The 15,604-nt window shown below is 36.6% G+C and overlaps 1 protein-coding gene across 1 annotated transcript; it reads left to right on the top strand.

The window, feature by feature from the left end:
- Nucleotides 1–1,061: 1,061 nt before the first annotated feature.
- LOC125016696 (aldehyde dehydrogenase, mitochondrial-like) lies at nucleotides 1,062–14,844 on the top strand. Its single transcript, XM_047599342.1, has 13 exons — nucleotides 1,062–1,263; nucleotides 2,742–2,846; nucleotides 3,295–3,435; nucleotides 4,956–5,035; nucleotides 6,853–6,964; nucleotides 8,430–8,558; nucleotides 8,799–8,912; nucleotides 9,924–10,026; nucleotides 11,403–11,587; nucleotides 11,679–11,843; nucleotides 12,632–12,789; nucleotides 13,554–13,668; nucleotides 14,472–14,844. The coding sequence occupies exons 1-13, from the start codon at nucleotides 1,147–1,149 to the stop codon at nucleotides 14,502–14,504; spliced, it is 1,557 nt and encodes a 518-aa protein (XP_047455298.1). The 5' UTR covers nucleotides 1,062–1,146; the 3' UTR covers nucleotides 14,505–14,844.
- The last annotated feature ends 760 nt before the right edge of the window (nucleotides 14,845–15,604 follow it).

Genomic DNA, 15,604 nt, shown 5'->3' with positions numbered 1-15,604 from the left:
GTAATGTCACAAGATTTAATTCTAGATTTGGACTCAGTCAGATCACTGCAGATCCAACCCAACCCAACCGGCACAGCTTTATTTTATTTTATTTTATTTTATTTTATTTTATTGTGCTTATGCTACTGTTTTTGTTTTGTTTTGTTTTGTTTTACATTTGCACTACTTTACTCAGGAGCCCTCCACCCAGAATTTTATGTAGACACATAATGATAATGAGTTTTTCACCAAGATTTTTCACTATGATGCATTTTTTTTTTTTTGAGATCAAAAAATTAAGTCAAGTTTGAATAATTATTCCTCAGTTCAAGGCAGCGACCCATGTCAGTCGTTTTTGTACCACATATTTAAGTGTATACTATACAACAATACAATACAACAACTTTTTTTATAAATTTTTTATTTAATTTAATTTAATTTAATTTAATTTAATCGTAGTACGGTTCAAGGCAGCAAGCTTTTGCAATGTTCATATTTTTTATTTTATTTTATTTTATTTTATTGTGCTTATGGTACTGTTTTTGTTTTGTTTTGTACTACATTTGCACTACTTTACTCAGGAGCCCTTCACCCAGAATTTTATGTACACACACAATGACAATGAGTTTTTCACCAAGATCTTTCACCATGATGACTGTGCATTTTTTTTTTTTTTTTTGAGATCATAAAAATTAAGTTAAATTTAAATAATTATTCCTCAGTTCAAGGCAGCGATCCATGTCAGTCGTTCGCGCTTTTGTACCACATATTTAAGTGTATACTATACAACAATACAATACAACAATTTTTATAATTTTTTAATTTAATTTAATTTAATTTAATTTAATTTAATCGTAATACGGTTCAAGGCAGAAAGCTTTTGCAATGTTCATGTTTTTATTTTTATTTATTTATTTATTATTATACCATCGCGTCATAAGGGAAAAAAAACTTTCTACAGAATTGTAAAAAATAAAGTTAAACATATTTAAATAAAATCCAATTAACCGACGTTTTCGGTTTCAACCAATGGTTTTAACGTCACGTAATTACGTCCAGCATGTGGGCGTGGCCTCCCCTCTGCTTTTTCACACACCGCCTGCCTGGTGTTGGCTGTGGTCTTGTGCATTGGATCTGTGTTACATGCTGCACTACCTCTGAAGCAACATGCTCCGAACTGTAGTTTCTCGGCTCCTTCCTCGTCTGAACCGCCTCTCGGTGTGTCATTATTCTGCAGCCGCGATCCCGGCGCCCAACACGCAGCCCGAGATCCACTACAACAAGGTACGGTCCGCTACGTGTGGTTGGACGGTTCGTGGTTGTGCATGGAAATAGATATTTGACAACTGCGTCATGAACAACTGTCAACTGTGTCTGGACGAAACCACGACTAAAATGTGATTAATTACTGCGGAGGATTTAAGGTTTGCAGCTGCTGTTGTTGTTGTTGTACTGATTTCCTCCAATGTTTGTTTGCGCTTGGAAAATATTCCAAGATACAGCATGCAACTTTCTATTTAAATCCTATTATCCTAAAGAGGCGCCTCTGATTCGCCAAAGAGGAGTGAAGTCGTAGTAGTCTATATAAGGGAAATGGACATGGAAAAAGCTCTTGCGAAATCCTGCTTTTCAGGGAAAGTTTTCACGTGGTAAGATGAGAATGAGGTTACATAACAATGAGTATGGTTCCAAACAGGGAAGTGTCAAAGCCCCTCCTTTATAAAACAGGTTTAATAGTTTCTGTGCACACAGGGCAGTCTGATGTGAGGCTTTTGTTTTTAGATTTTTAGATAAAAACTAGAAAGAGTAAAGAAACAGTATTTGCTCAGATAAGGGGTGTCACACCTATTTTCACAGAAGGCCACGTTAGTATTGAGGTTGGCCCTCAAAGGGCCGGATAAATATATCTCAATTTTTAATATTTCTGCATAAAAATGACTCAGAACGTCGTGGAAGTAGATAAAGAGAACACGATCAAACAAATTGAGCTGCTCAAAATTAAAGAAACACTTTGAAGAGCTGGATGTCTGTAATGATACTGTGGACAGTTGTAATGTGTTGAGGCGTGCTCCTCTCTCATATTTGGACCAGGGTATCGCTGAGCTGGACATAAACATTGTGTTGAATTTAGGTCAGTCCAGAGTCCAGGCCAATCAACGGTATCAGCACCTTCACCCTCCAGGATCTGCCTTCGTGCTCTCACCACATGACGCTGGGTGTTGTCGAACCTGCTGCACCTAACCATGTTTTTAGTTCTTATGCAAAGGAGTGTTTGAATTTATAAACTCATGAAAATGTCCTTCTCTAGGATTAGGATCAGGTAGAAAATCAAACTTTAAATCAAGCACTTTGTGCCAGCCTTGAAAGTAGGTCGGTTGTTACAGCATTTTGAAGAAGTCGCCACAGTTATTCTCTGGGTCCACAGAGCGTTTTGTCCTTCTTCTTATTTATTACTCACTGTTACGTGCTCATGTCCTGCTGATGAATAGACATCACGGAGGGATCAGACGCCTCATTGATTGAACCACAGATAAGACGCTCACCATCAACAGTACTGTGTATTTTAAACTGTGTATTTTCCACATAGAAGAACATATAACGTGTCAGTATTACTATCCGTCGTACGAGCCCGGGTAGCATGAGGACGGCAGCAGCCTTTTTTTTTTTATTTTGTCTTTGTTCTACAAAGAGATTCCTCAAGAACATAAAATAAACACTTTATTCAAAAATGTTCTTACGTTCTCTGGGACTTTATGTTTCAGTTGTTCATCAACAATCAGTGGCAGGATGCAGCGAATAAGAAAACCTTCCCTACCATCAATCCAGCAACCGGGGAAGTCATCTGTGAAGTTGCAGAGGCAGACAAGGTAAAAAAAACACAGTCTGTCACATAAAAATGCCCAAGATTTCCTGCAGTTTTCTTAACGTTTTGTGCTTTTCAGGTTAAATAAGTCGGTTTTTTTAAAATTAAGTTAGTAAAAATCTGTATAAGCTCATATTAAACAGATTTTATTATTTTATAAAATCTTGGCATCGTCAGATCTGCAACATGGTGACAATAGTTAAACTGCAGCATATGTGTGACTGTGTTAGTTGCATCACTTGCATGGAAGAGTGTCTTGAATTAACTACCTTATTAATGTTAAAGCATAAAAAATGTGAGGAAACGAGCCATAAAAGGGGCTGTTACAGCGTCGCCCCCCGTCTGTTCTATCGTGCTGCTAAGAACAATCTCTAAAATCACTGTATAATTTACCTACATTATGCGATTATACAACTCACTTTATGAGTTAATTGTGCGTGTTATATCTCCAGAAAGATGTCGACAAGGCAGTAAAAGCGGCACGCGATGCCTTCAGGTTGGGGTCACCATGGCGACTGATGGACGCCTCTCACCGCGGACTCCTGCTCCACCGTCTGGCAGACGCCATTGAGAGGGATTCTGCCTACCTCGCTGTCAGTAACTATGAAATGAACACAGTCAAACAGTATTCAGGAAATAATCAGGGCTGTTTATACTCGTGTGAAAAAGTTAATGCATCCCATGGAAAATTCATTGTATGCAGAAGGAATAAAAATCTGGTACTTACAGGAAAATGATCTCTAATGGAAGCGGTTCAGATAAAATGAAAATATGTCTCATACCTGTAACAGTGCATGAAACAGAGGCGCATGATAATAATACAAGGAAAGTCATGACCAGTAATAAGAATCACCAGCAAAAGTAAATGGAGCGTAATGAGTGACAAGGTTAAACATTTATATGGTAGCATTAACCCAGAGATAATATAGAGTTATATAGTGCAGCTTAAAACTATTTGCAAAAAAATGACATTAGCTGATTTTCACACAAGTCCTGAAAATAGACAAAGACAATCCAATAAAACAAATAAAAAGTGAGCCAATATTACATATCTGTGAGGTGTAGGAGTCAGCGCACCTCTAAGATTACATGATTGATTCATGGTCTTTATTTCGGACGTGTAAGTAATGAAAACAAAGTAAAAAAATGAAAATTGTGAAACACCATAAGAGGTAGACTGATAAATAGACTAATAAATGAACCAAAAGCAAACACTGTTTCGACATGTTATCTGGCCCTACCCCTTTACTCATTCCATTTCATCAAGATAGTCAATACCTAATTATTAACATATCAGTACAGAGCACAGGTGTCAAACATATGGCCCGTGGGCCAAAAGCGGCCCACGAGAGGGTCTAATCTGGTCTGTAAAATGTATTTGTAAAGAGACAAAATTACTTAAAACAGTGGTTCCCAACCTTTTTTCCTTGGAGCCTTATTTTTCTTAAGAAATTTCTTTTATTTTTTTTTGAAGGCTATTTTAATGTAAACATTCTCCTAATTTACACGTTCTTCTTTGCACTAAAACAAATAGAACAAATATGTAATTGTTATTACTTTATTGTTCTGTTATCTCACTGGTCCGTCCCACTTGAGATCAAATTGGGCTGAATGTGGCCCCCCAACTAAAATGAGTTTGACACCACTCGTATAGAGGATTACAAGTTAATTTCAAGGACTAATTAAACTGTTTCTGGTCAATGTAATAAGACTCATTCAGTTTAGATTCGTCTCAGTCTGGTGTTTGCATCACATGTTTTTGAACGTGTATGACGGCACGGATGAAGGAAATCTCTGAGGGGCTGGAAAAGTTTACAAAACCATCTCTGAAGAGTTATAAGTCTCCAGTCAGACAGATTGTAAACAAATGGAGCAGATTTAAGACAACTGTTACAAAGATCTCTCCAAATATTTACATTTCCATGGGATGTTCTTTCTTTTTAATTTAAACAAGTGCTGAGATGTAACTCTTGGGGCTGTCGACTATTAGTCTTCTCCCAGAATTTCATAAATCTATTTATATTTATTGGCCAAGATCCTTGAATGTGCCTCATATCACATAACAACATAGTGTTTTAGTGCTTTACATGAACTTGTTGTGTTGTTGCCACAGGAGCTGGAGACTCTCGACAACGGGAAGCCATATGCTATTTCCTACAGCGTGGATCTGCCCACTGTGGTGAAATGTTTAAGGTAAATAACACTAATAATAATAGTTTGGTTTGTCATTGGTCGACATGGCTGAGGTCACTCTACTGTGACAAGATTAGAAATAGTCCTTTATGTTGGTGCTTTGTGGCCAAAAACGGCTCTCCAGACATTGATTTGCATAAAATCAATAAAAATCTGCCTCATTTATATTTAGCAATATTTTAGTCAGAGGTGAGAACGTGATGCGACACTAAGACACAGAATTAGACAGATGCAGATGGCAGCAATTTGACAAAATTCTTTATTTTTCATTTGAAATTTCAGATTTCAGAACTTTTTTGCTGTAAAACAAAGGGAAAATTTTGGAATTGTCAAACTTTAGAGATAATTATTCTGTTATTTTTATTTTGGTCAGATTAAATTGGGCTGTATATGTGACCCCTGAACTAAAGTGAGTGTGACACCTCTGGTCTATTAAAACAAACGTGTGATGGCTCCTGACTACGACAGTTGAAGGAAGCAACAGAACAGCTGGTTTAGTTTATTAGTTTATTGTGGCGTGGATGGTTCCTATTAACCAACTGTACTAAAGTGCTAGTAAATAGTGCAGCTTTAGCTAAAGAAGCTAATTTCCAGCTGTTGTCCTCAGCCAGGAGAAAAAATATCTTTAAAAATCAGCAGCAGTTTACAAATACAATGCAGCAGGTCAAGCCCAGAGAGACACAGTTCACAGTAGGCAGCAATAGCCTGATGTGTAGTTACTCTAGTTGAAATATTGCACAAGGGCTATGTGCAATAATACATTTGTGTATTTCTCCTTTCCTGTCGTGCTCACTAATGAAGATACTCCAGCGTCTCCTTCTATTTTTTGTTTGTGTATGTGTATTTATTGTTAAGTCAGTTTTTTTGTTCCTCCCCTTTTCTCATGTGTTTTTCTCATGTTTTCATGAACCAACAGATAGAAAAATTAGCCTCAGCTACAATCTGACATATTTACATTATTCATAATATTCAAATAAAGAATAAAAAAATAAAGTGTAGTTCTGCTGATCTGCGTTATTAACTTTGGAATAAAAGCATGCTATGGTGTGAGCAGTTGTAAAAGGCGTTTCCCTCTTCTCTGTTAAGTTGCGCCATAACTGACTTTCACCTCCCCAGAAATGTAACTAATCGCCAAATGTAACCGGCTGCTTCTCCATCTCAGCAATTTTCAAATTGATAGTTTTGGATCAATAAAGATGGAACGTATCAAGGAAAGGTTAACTGAGGAGGTTTGGAGATGCAAACATCTGTACAACTCTTGTTTTGCGAAATTTCTGCAAAAGTTTCAGTCGCCATTGTTGAAATTGAAGGAGGAAGTAGAAGAAAAAACGTAACGTGAGATGCACGAGCCATTAACGAAAGCTAATACACCGCTCACACACCAGGGGGCAGCAACAGAGGCGTTTGAGATATTATGTCTGTAAACGACTTGCAAAAATATTAAAAACATATCTACTGATCTACTTTATCGTGATCATCTTGATTAATTTAAAGCTGTGTTAAGTTTTTGTCTTTATTTATTTATAAATAAGTGAGTAAGGGGGTTTTCGGATGCTAAACTTTGGTTATTTTCTTTCAGATTTCAAATACATTTCTGTTATGTTCATGCACTAAATTCAAACTCAAGTCAATTGTCACAGTATGTCAAATCATTACGTCGCTCACGTTGATTATGAGCCAGGCCTAGATGACTCGCACCGCTGCATGCTACGTGCTACGTGCTACGTGCTACGTGCATTGATTGAAGTTGGAAGTTTATTTCAAATATGAAGACAAAAAAATGAATATATAATATAAAATAAGTGTGTTGTGTTCAGGTACTATGCCGGCTGGGCGGACAAATGGGAGGGAAAGACCATCCCCATCGACGGCAATTATTTCTGCTACACTAGACACGAACCTGTCGGCGTCTGTGGACAGATAATCCCGGTAAGGAGGCGGTAGGTGGAGGTAGATGCAGAGGAAAAGTTTAAATGATTTCACGTATGACCTCTCATCTGTGTTTACATTGTTAATACTGTTAATATTGTTAAAAAAAGGTTTGTCTTTCTCATACGTCCCTCTCTGACTGTCCATATTTTATAGGATAAGCTAAGATAATCCTTTATTTATCCCACAGCGGGGAAACTCGCAGTGTTGCAGCTGCACACAGTTTAAAGGGCAGAGCACACGAGATAAAAATGTGTCACTGGCTTATGTTTTAATTTAATGCTTAACTTAACAGTTCAGTTGAGGTGCGATGTGTTTCTGGGTCAAACCGTGGATGAATTGCTGTAGTTATGGGTCTGGTCATTCTTCAAAACACTTGTTGGATTGGTTGCCATAGCAACACATCCCTAAGTTTACGGTAAATAACCTCGAGAGCAAGTTCATGCACTTTTACCTCAGTGATATTTGAGGAAATCTGCCTGGCTGCAACGTTCGCTGGCTTTAATGATGTTTTGTTTAGGGATGCGCTGTTTTTCTGTGCTGATACCGATGTTTAAAATAACAGTTTGACCGATGCAGATTTTTTTTCTTTGTTTTTAAATCTTTAATTTCTTGATCCTGTCACCCCACTGATCGGATTTATGAAACTAAAACAAACTTTAATGTCATTTTTTGTCATTTAATATAACCTTTAATTCACATGAAGTTCTTTCTCTTGGTTTGACCCGGTGTCTCTTAGGGTGAGGGTTATGTAGGAGCTTTGAACTGTCATAGTTGTTTGTAATTCTTCTTCTTCTTCATCAAGTAACAAGTTGAATTCCAAACATTCTTGAAAAAGTAGCAGAGCAGAAAAAAGAAACTTTCACTGCTGGAAATCTGGACTGAAAATCGTTGTGTTTATTGTCCATTTGAGTAACGTGATGCATTTGAGCTTCCAGTAAATTCTCTTTCAGCATTTTCCACATCTTTACCGTGACACCAGCTTCCAAAACTAGTGTACAAGCATTTTAAGAGGCAATTTTTCAGCATTTTTTTTTCTTGCTGTGCTGCAGACTTAGATAAACTTTATTGATCCTCAAGGGAAAATTGCCTGGTCACAGTAACTTAGTTGCACATAAAAAAAAACACGATTGAGAACCACTAGTAAAAAGAAAGATAAAATAAAATGACAATAAAGTGTTAATAAAAATCTAGTAAAATGTGTAAAATAAAGAAATGTACAAGAAATAGAGACAAAAGTAAATTAATAGACCATACACAGTGCATATGAAGGATTAAGAATTTGCATTAATGTGCATTAACAAAGATATCTGGTACATTTTTATAAAACATCTATTTATATCTACAAGCTCTATAAGACAGTGTGTGTTTTGATGTGACTCCATATTTAAGAAGCTGAGTTGGAGCAAAGATTCAGAACAGATATTGTGATTGTGATCTTTCCTCTTTCCTTTGCCTCCTCCAGTGGAATTTCCCTCTGCTGATGCTCGCCTGGAAACTGGGCCCTGCCCTCGCTACAGGCAACACTGTGGTGATGAAAGTCGCCGAGCAGACACCGCTCACAGCTCTGTATGTCGCCAGCCTGATCAAAGAGGTACTATGGTTTTTGTGTTTGTTTGTTTTTTGTTAATGTGAATTTACAAGGAAAAAATTAATGGATAGAAATTAAATGCAGAGGAGAATTAAAGCCATATTCAGTGTTCATTTTGAAATAACTTTATTATATTATGACTTTGACAAACAGGCGCCTCAATAATAATAATAATAATAATAATAATAATAATAATCATAATAGTGTGGAGTATATTTTATCATGATGTTTTTTTGTTTCCAGGTGGGTTTCCCTGAAGGTGTGGTGAATATTTTGCCTGGGATGGGACCCACAGCTGGAGCTGCCATCGCAGGACATATGGATGTTGACAAGGTGGCCTTCACTGGATCAACAGAGGTAGAGACGCCTTTCTCTTTCCTTACCTGCTGTATGTTCACTAGAAATAATCTAGTCCACTGAGGTATTGGATCCGTTTGAGAGTTATTAGGTGACGGTCAAGTCCATCAGCAGAAATGAAACGGAAATAAAAATTCAGCACAGAAAGCACATTTAGTTTCTGCCCCATCGATCAGTTGAATCATGAATTATGAATATATAAATTTTTTATTTACTTGTTATTGACACAAAATAACCCAGTGTTTCCCCACTTGTTTGAGCCATGAGGCATATTTTACATTAGAATTAAAATCCCACAGCACACCACCGAAAAAAGTATAAATAATGAAATAATCATCGTCTCCTGTCAATTTACTCACAATTTTACTTACTAGGTATGAAATCTGCTTACATGGTTACATCATAGTTACATATACGTGTCACATACAACAGCGATTGTGTGCATGCGTGATCAAATGTACCTAAGCCAGACAGCAACCTCCAGGTGATGAGTGATGGAGCCCGTGCCCATTTGTATTTTCCAGTATTTATCCATCGCTGTCACAGCATCATGACTTATTATTCTGTTGTTTGAATGGCAAAAGGTAGATATTCAGGTTAATTATCCAGTGGAAGAGTATAGATGAATAGTGGATAAAAAGTGGATAATTTCCCACGGCACACCAGCATAACATATACATAAATAAATAAATAATGCTTAAATACTCCATCCATTTCCTCCAATGTAAAATAAATAAGTCCTTCTTGTAGTCCACCACACGTTCAAAGTCAGCCTTTTTGCTCACCACTAACAAAATACAAGTAAAAACAATATTTTACTTTCCAGAGGCAGGTGACTTCCAAACATATCTCGTATTGTATTATGTATATTCCCTTCCAATAAGTTTTCATAACATGACTTTAACAGCCAAACACAATCCAGCTTGAGAATTGCTATATCTTCTTCTGATGTGTTTTCTGGTATTACTGTTTTCCAAATCTGCAGTAACAATTTCTCCCTCTGGCCTTCAGGTCGGTCATCTGATCCAACAAGCTGCTGGCAAGACCAACCTGAAGAGAGTCACTCTGGAGCTGGGAGGAAAGAGTCCCAACATCATCCTGTCTGATGCTGATAGTACGTGTTCTCTGTGTAGTACTGTGTAGTACTGCATAGTACTGTGGAGTACTGTGAGCAGTTCTAGGATCAGACCGTGCTAATGTTTCAGCAACAACATGTTTTAAATGATGGATTCAAACAAATGTGTACTAGTTGATAACTGTCTGTGGTGACTGTGAATGCACCATATGTCATCAAGAACATAGGATCATACATGTTTACATGTAAAAAATATTATTATTATTATTATGATTAACCTCCTGCGTCTTCATATTGGGACATTCAGTTTTAGGTTTTATTGCAGCTCATTCTGCTTCATTTAAACCTGTTGTTCTCGTTAGCGAACACTTTAATCTGCCATCTAGTGGTTGCAAAAGGTTAATACACTAGTCAGTAAAAACATGATGGTGGGCATTTCATTCCTGTCAGATTCTATGGTTAAAACTTATTTATTTATTCTTATTAACGTTTCTAATTTGATATGACCTGCAAATTTAACAGATTTTATCAGTAGCAACGAGCTACAACCTCGCGAATTAGCAACTGCTCGTTTGAGGACATTCGGACTTAATTGTTCGCAGTTCTAATGTTGCTCAGCCACGTTCAGGTATTAAAATAAACAGTTTTATATTTTTGTCACACATTGGTGACGTTATTATAATATAAATAATGGAATAATCCCTGTGTCCACATATGAGGACATTGATTTATTTATTTATTTTTTCAAAAACTACTTCTTCCTGTTGAAAGATGATGCTTAGTTTTCATACTTCTTAGGTCCTACTGATCCCAGATACCTTGGAGAAATTAAAAATTGCATAGCAAAATGAAGCTCTGGACTCAGGAGGTTTATTATTTAGGATTTATTATTTTTTATTGTTATTGTCAATTTTCTATATTTTTATTTTAGGACATTTAAAAACATGCTTCTATCTCACACTTTAAAATAAGCAGTGTACATATAAAATAGAGTCTTTAAAAGTCTTTAGACTCTTTAAAAATATAAAAACAGTGGTACTAGTGCAGTATACAGTAGAACCAGCACTAAAAGACTGTAATACAAGGTTGTTATTATACATATTTTATCATTATTACTATTAAAAATATCATAATTTTAAGGTTGATAAGATAAAAGTCTCCTCTAGTTTGGATACTCAGTCCTGTGCAAAACATTAATAAGACAACAAACCTAAAAAAACAAGTCTGTGTTGGTAACAGTCACAGAATAAAAGACAAAATTATAGAAATGTTAAATAAAAACGATCTGTCCATTCATAAAAACACAGTCGTGTGACATCTGACAGAGATGAGTGACATATGTTACCGATACATATCAAATCACTTTATGTTACTGTTCGTTTAAAGAACGTTTTCTTTCCTTCTCTGGATTTCAGTGGAGTATGCTGTGGAGCAGTCCCACTTTGCTCTTTTCTTCAACCAAGGCCAGTGCTGCTGCGCCGGCTCGCGGACGTACGTGCAGGCGGACATCTACGACGAGTTCGTGGAGCGCAGCGTCGAGAGGGCTAAAAAACGAGTGGTGGGAAACCCCTTCGACCTGAAGACCGAGCAGGGTCCTCAGGTAACGGATAAAAATCGCTCACTGGTCCATAAAATAAAAGCACATAACATCAGAGATACAGAGAGATTCTTTCTGTGATGACCCGTTTCAGGTCGACCAGGAGCAGTTTAACAAGATTCTCGGCTACATCAGCAGTGGGAAAAAAGAAGGAGCCAAGCTGATGTGTGGAGGAGAAGTGGCGGCTGACAGAGGATACTTCATCCAACCCACCGTCTTCGGAGATGTCAAGGACAACATGACCATCGCAAGGGAGGAGGTAGGATAGTACGGATAATTAAATTACACTCGTGAGACCGATTCTCGTGGGAATAGATTTAACCGGAGACCTCTGATAATGTTTAATAAGTTTGTCTGTGGCTTTAATCTGACCCAGAAAAGACTTTATTGCCAAGTGGAATTTGCCTTTGTTGCATAAAAAAATGTGAAAAGATAAAATAAATCGTAAACGTATACTCAAATAAACAGGTTTAGGTTCAGTTTGAGCCTCAGGGCCACAGACACTGTTGATATGTTTAAAAAGAGTCTCAACTCGTGTTTTTAATCAGGCTTTTACCTGATTTTAATTCTTATTAACTTCATTTTATCACATTTTATGATTTTCATTCTTGCTGATTCTATTTCATCACAGTTGATTTGTTTATGTGTGTTACCAGTGTTTTACATGGCTTATTTTAACATGGTTAATTTATTTAATTTTGTAGTATATTTATACCTATTTTACTTTACCTATTGGGTAAAGGCTTATTTTATTTTAATTTATTTTATTATTTTTATTTATTTAATTGTTATTTATTTTTTATTTATTTTTGATAGATGTGCGAAGCCTGAAGGGAAGAGAGGGAAGATTTAAATTGTAATAGAAATTAAATGGGATAGAGTCCTTGAAAACAATAATTCTCTTATAAAACCACATCTTCAATTTGTCAGAAAAATACAAAAATACAATTGTATTAATGTTTCTTTAATTTTTGCCCTTGCTTGATTTGACCCCTGTTCATTATTAATAGTAGTTTACTTTGTTTTCTGCCCTGGCTTCTCTTCCAGATCTTTGGGCCAGTGATGCAGATCTTCAAGTTTAAATCACTGGAGGAAGTGTTAACAAGAGCCAACGATACTCAATACGGTCTTGCAGCCGCAGTCTTTACGAAAGATCTTGATAAGGCCAACTACATCTCCAACGGACTGCGTGCCGGCACAGTTTGGTAAGAAAGACGTTATTATTGACTTCAAAGTGCGTGAACAGTTGTGTTCGGTGTCTGGTGTGCGCAGCGATAACAGCAACGAAAAAACATTTTCATCCCACGTCCCCATGACTCCACTGTGTCTCAGAGACGGGAATATGCTCCCAGCAGTCTCCTATTTTTGTCCACATGATGTTTAGTAAACTGCAGACGGGCAAAAATGTTCTTTTTGGGGAGCAGCCATAGTAAATTTTACCGAGCAGAGAGCAGCAATTAGTGTCAAAACCGCCTAAAAAGAAGAAGAAAGCCTGTATGATGGCTTCATTTTGTTGTTGAAATAAATTATTTATTTTCTTCTGACTTGAGTTACCTCTTCTGAGTTTAGTTTAGTTTAGTTTATTGGTTCAGCACAAATTATGTCACAAATCTGTGCAAGGTGAGAACGAAGCCTTTACAAGCTTGTACCGAGTTCCACATCTGGCCAAACAGAATACAAATTACATGCAGGTTAAACAGAAAAAAACTACATTTGATTCCAAATAGAAATAGAGGCAATGAGAATAAAGTTACTTAGATCAAGAGCAGGAAAGAAAAAAATGTCCTCGACCCTCGAGGGAAATATAAGATGTGCGAGTTAAAACATCTAAAGTAGAGATAAATAAATTCTGAACATATCTGGAAGATCTTGTTTCCTATATATGAACTTATATGTGTAAATAAACATGTTTGTAGGTTACGTGGCTCATTACAGTCTGTTCATTGTGCGTTTGTGTGTCCTTCTGCAGGATCAACTGCTACGACGTGTTTGGTGCACAAGCTCCGTTTGGAGGTTACAAGGCTTCAGGGAACGGCAGAGAGCTCGGAGAGTATGGTCTGGAGAACTACACGGAAGTCAAAACGGTAATTACTAACAATAAACTACCACGTGTATGAGATAAATCACTTCCTGTGATAGGAATTAGTTATAATTAAATATCACTGTAATACAATCAAAATAAACAGCATTAAATTTCTTTTTGTCTTTTTTTTGGTTAGTTTGTTATTTTGTATTTTCCCTGTTATATGTGAAAAACATTATTCAGTAATGACGGCCTTATCTAATTATCTGTGTTGTTTTATAGTAAAGCTAATATACAGTTTTATCTCCAAGTTTTGTCCACACCTGTTTATGCACAGCCTCATTACCTATTGACTGTTTTGTACTAGTAACCTGCACATTAAATTAAGCTTATCGTTTAACTTTTTCATTATTTCATGCACTTTAAATTAAACAGTTCATTAGTACATCTCATCTATCTGTATTCAGAGTGCAACAGGTCTAAATTAGACAGACCTGACTGTGAATTATAATAAATCCTATATTTGTCTACAAATACCACCATATAGTGTATGCAGAGTCTTAATAATGAGGAGGATTTCAGGTATGAAAAAATAAATAGATGCAGACAGAACCTGTGTGCAGTATTTTTTCCTATGGGTCAAATATCGTGGTAGACAAATCACAGCTTATATACAAAACTGCATTTTCACGTGATTGTTTATGTAAAATATATCCAGTAATATTATGATTTGACCAAATCTGTAGCTACAAAATACCTATTACTATATTTAGAAGATATTCAGATGGAGAGCCATTGCTTCGATACTTAAAGTTTAATTCAAGTGCTGAAATCATAAGCCCATTTTTTCTCTGTTGTTTTCAGGTGACGATCAAGGTGCCACAGAAGAACTCTTAGACGTGTGCAGCGAAGCCAGTGAACAGCAGATTAAATTCGACTAGAAAGCTGTTGTGAAGAAACTTTGCCTTCAAATACCATCTTCATGACCTACGCGAGTAACTCTGCTGCTTTCTGCTACTCATGCATAGTACATATCTGTTGAGGCCCAAAACATCTTTAAAGTCACAATGCTTCTACTTAAATCTTGAATGAGTACAACTGATTGAAGAGCGTCAGCGTTAAATGCATTATTTTGAATATTCAGTCGCAGCACTTAGACGTTTAAAGCCGTAAGACTTAAAGTCACTGTAATCTTTTTTTTTTTGTAATTTTTCCTAATAAATGCTTTTCTCTGGCATCTGGATGTGTTATTAAAGCAGGAGTTAACACCCAAATGACTCAATGGGACACACTAGGTTGGGCCTGATGTTTCCAGTATTTTCTAATGTTTGAGTGTTTGAGAACAGTGTGAAAGAGTGTGAAAAGAAATCAGCGTGAAAAGAGTGTTTTGCAGAAATAGTCTGTATAAGCTCGCACACATGCACTTTATGCACAGTCCCTTTTTGTGTTGTACTGAGAGGACAATCCTCCAGGACCATGAAGCTACATGAAGACGTAGGACTGGATGAACCGCACCTGCACCTATGGATGCAATGACATGAAAAACCTCTTGAATAAAAGACACAGACAACCATTCACACTCACACCTACAGACGATTGAGAATCACAGATTAACCTAACGAGCATGTCTTTGGATGGTGGGAGGAGGCTGGAGTACCTGGAGAGAACCCACACAGACACGGGGAGAACATGCAAACTCCACATAGAAAGACTCCAGTCAGTGCTGAACCACCACACCACTGTTAATACTGTTTTAACTGAGGGGTATTGCAATACAAACCTCATAAATATACAACTATGAATCTTATTAACATGTTCTGTACAAAATTAGACATAATTATACAGCTAATAGCAAATGGTGGATTAAAAGAAGTAAATATTCAATTCTTTACCTACTTGTCCTTATTATTTATTTATTTGCTGAATGTAACCAATAAATTCACTTGTAATCTAACTTTTAAGTTACTTTTAAAATCAAACAATCAGTAAAATGACTA

The sequence above is a fragment of the Mugil cephalus genome, chromosome 11 (genome assembly GCF_022458985.1).
Source record: "Mugil cephalus isolate CIBA_MC_2020 chromosome 11, CIBA_Mcephalus_1.1, whole genome shotgun sequence".
Lineage (NCBI taxonomy): Eukaryota > Metazoa > Chordata > Actinopteri > Mugiliformes > Mugilidae > Mugil > Mugil cephalus.
The sequence above is the reverse complement of the archived record's forward strand: the minus strand, read 5'-3'. Positions and strand labels throughout refer to the sequence as shown.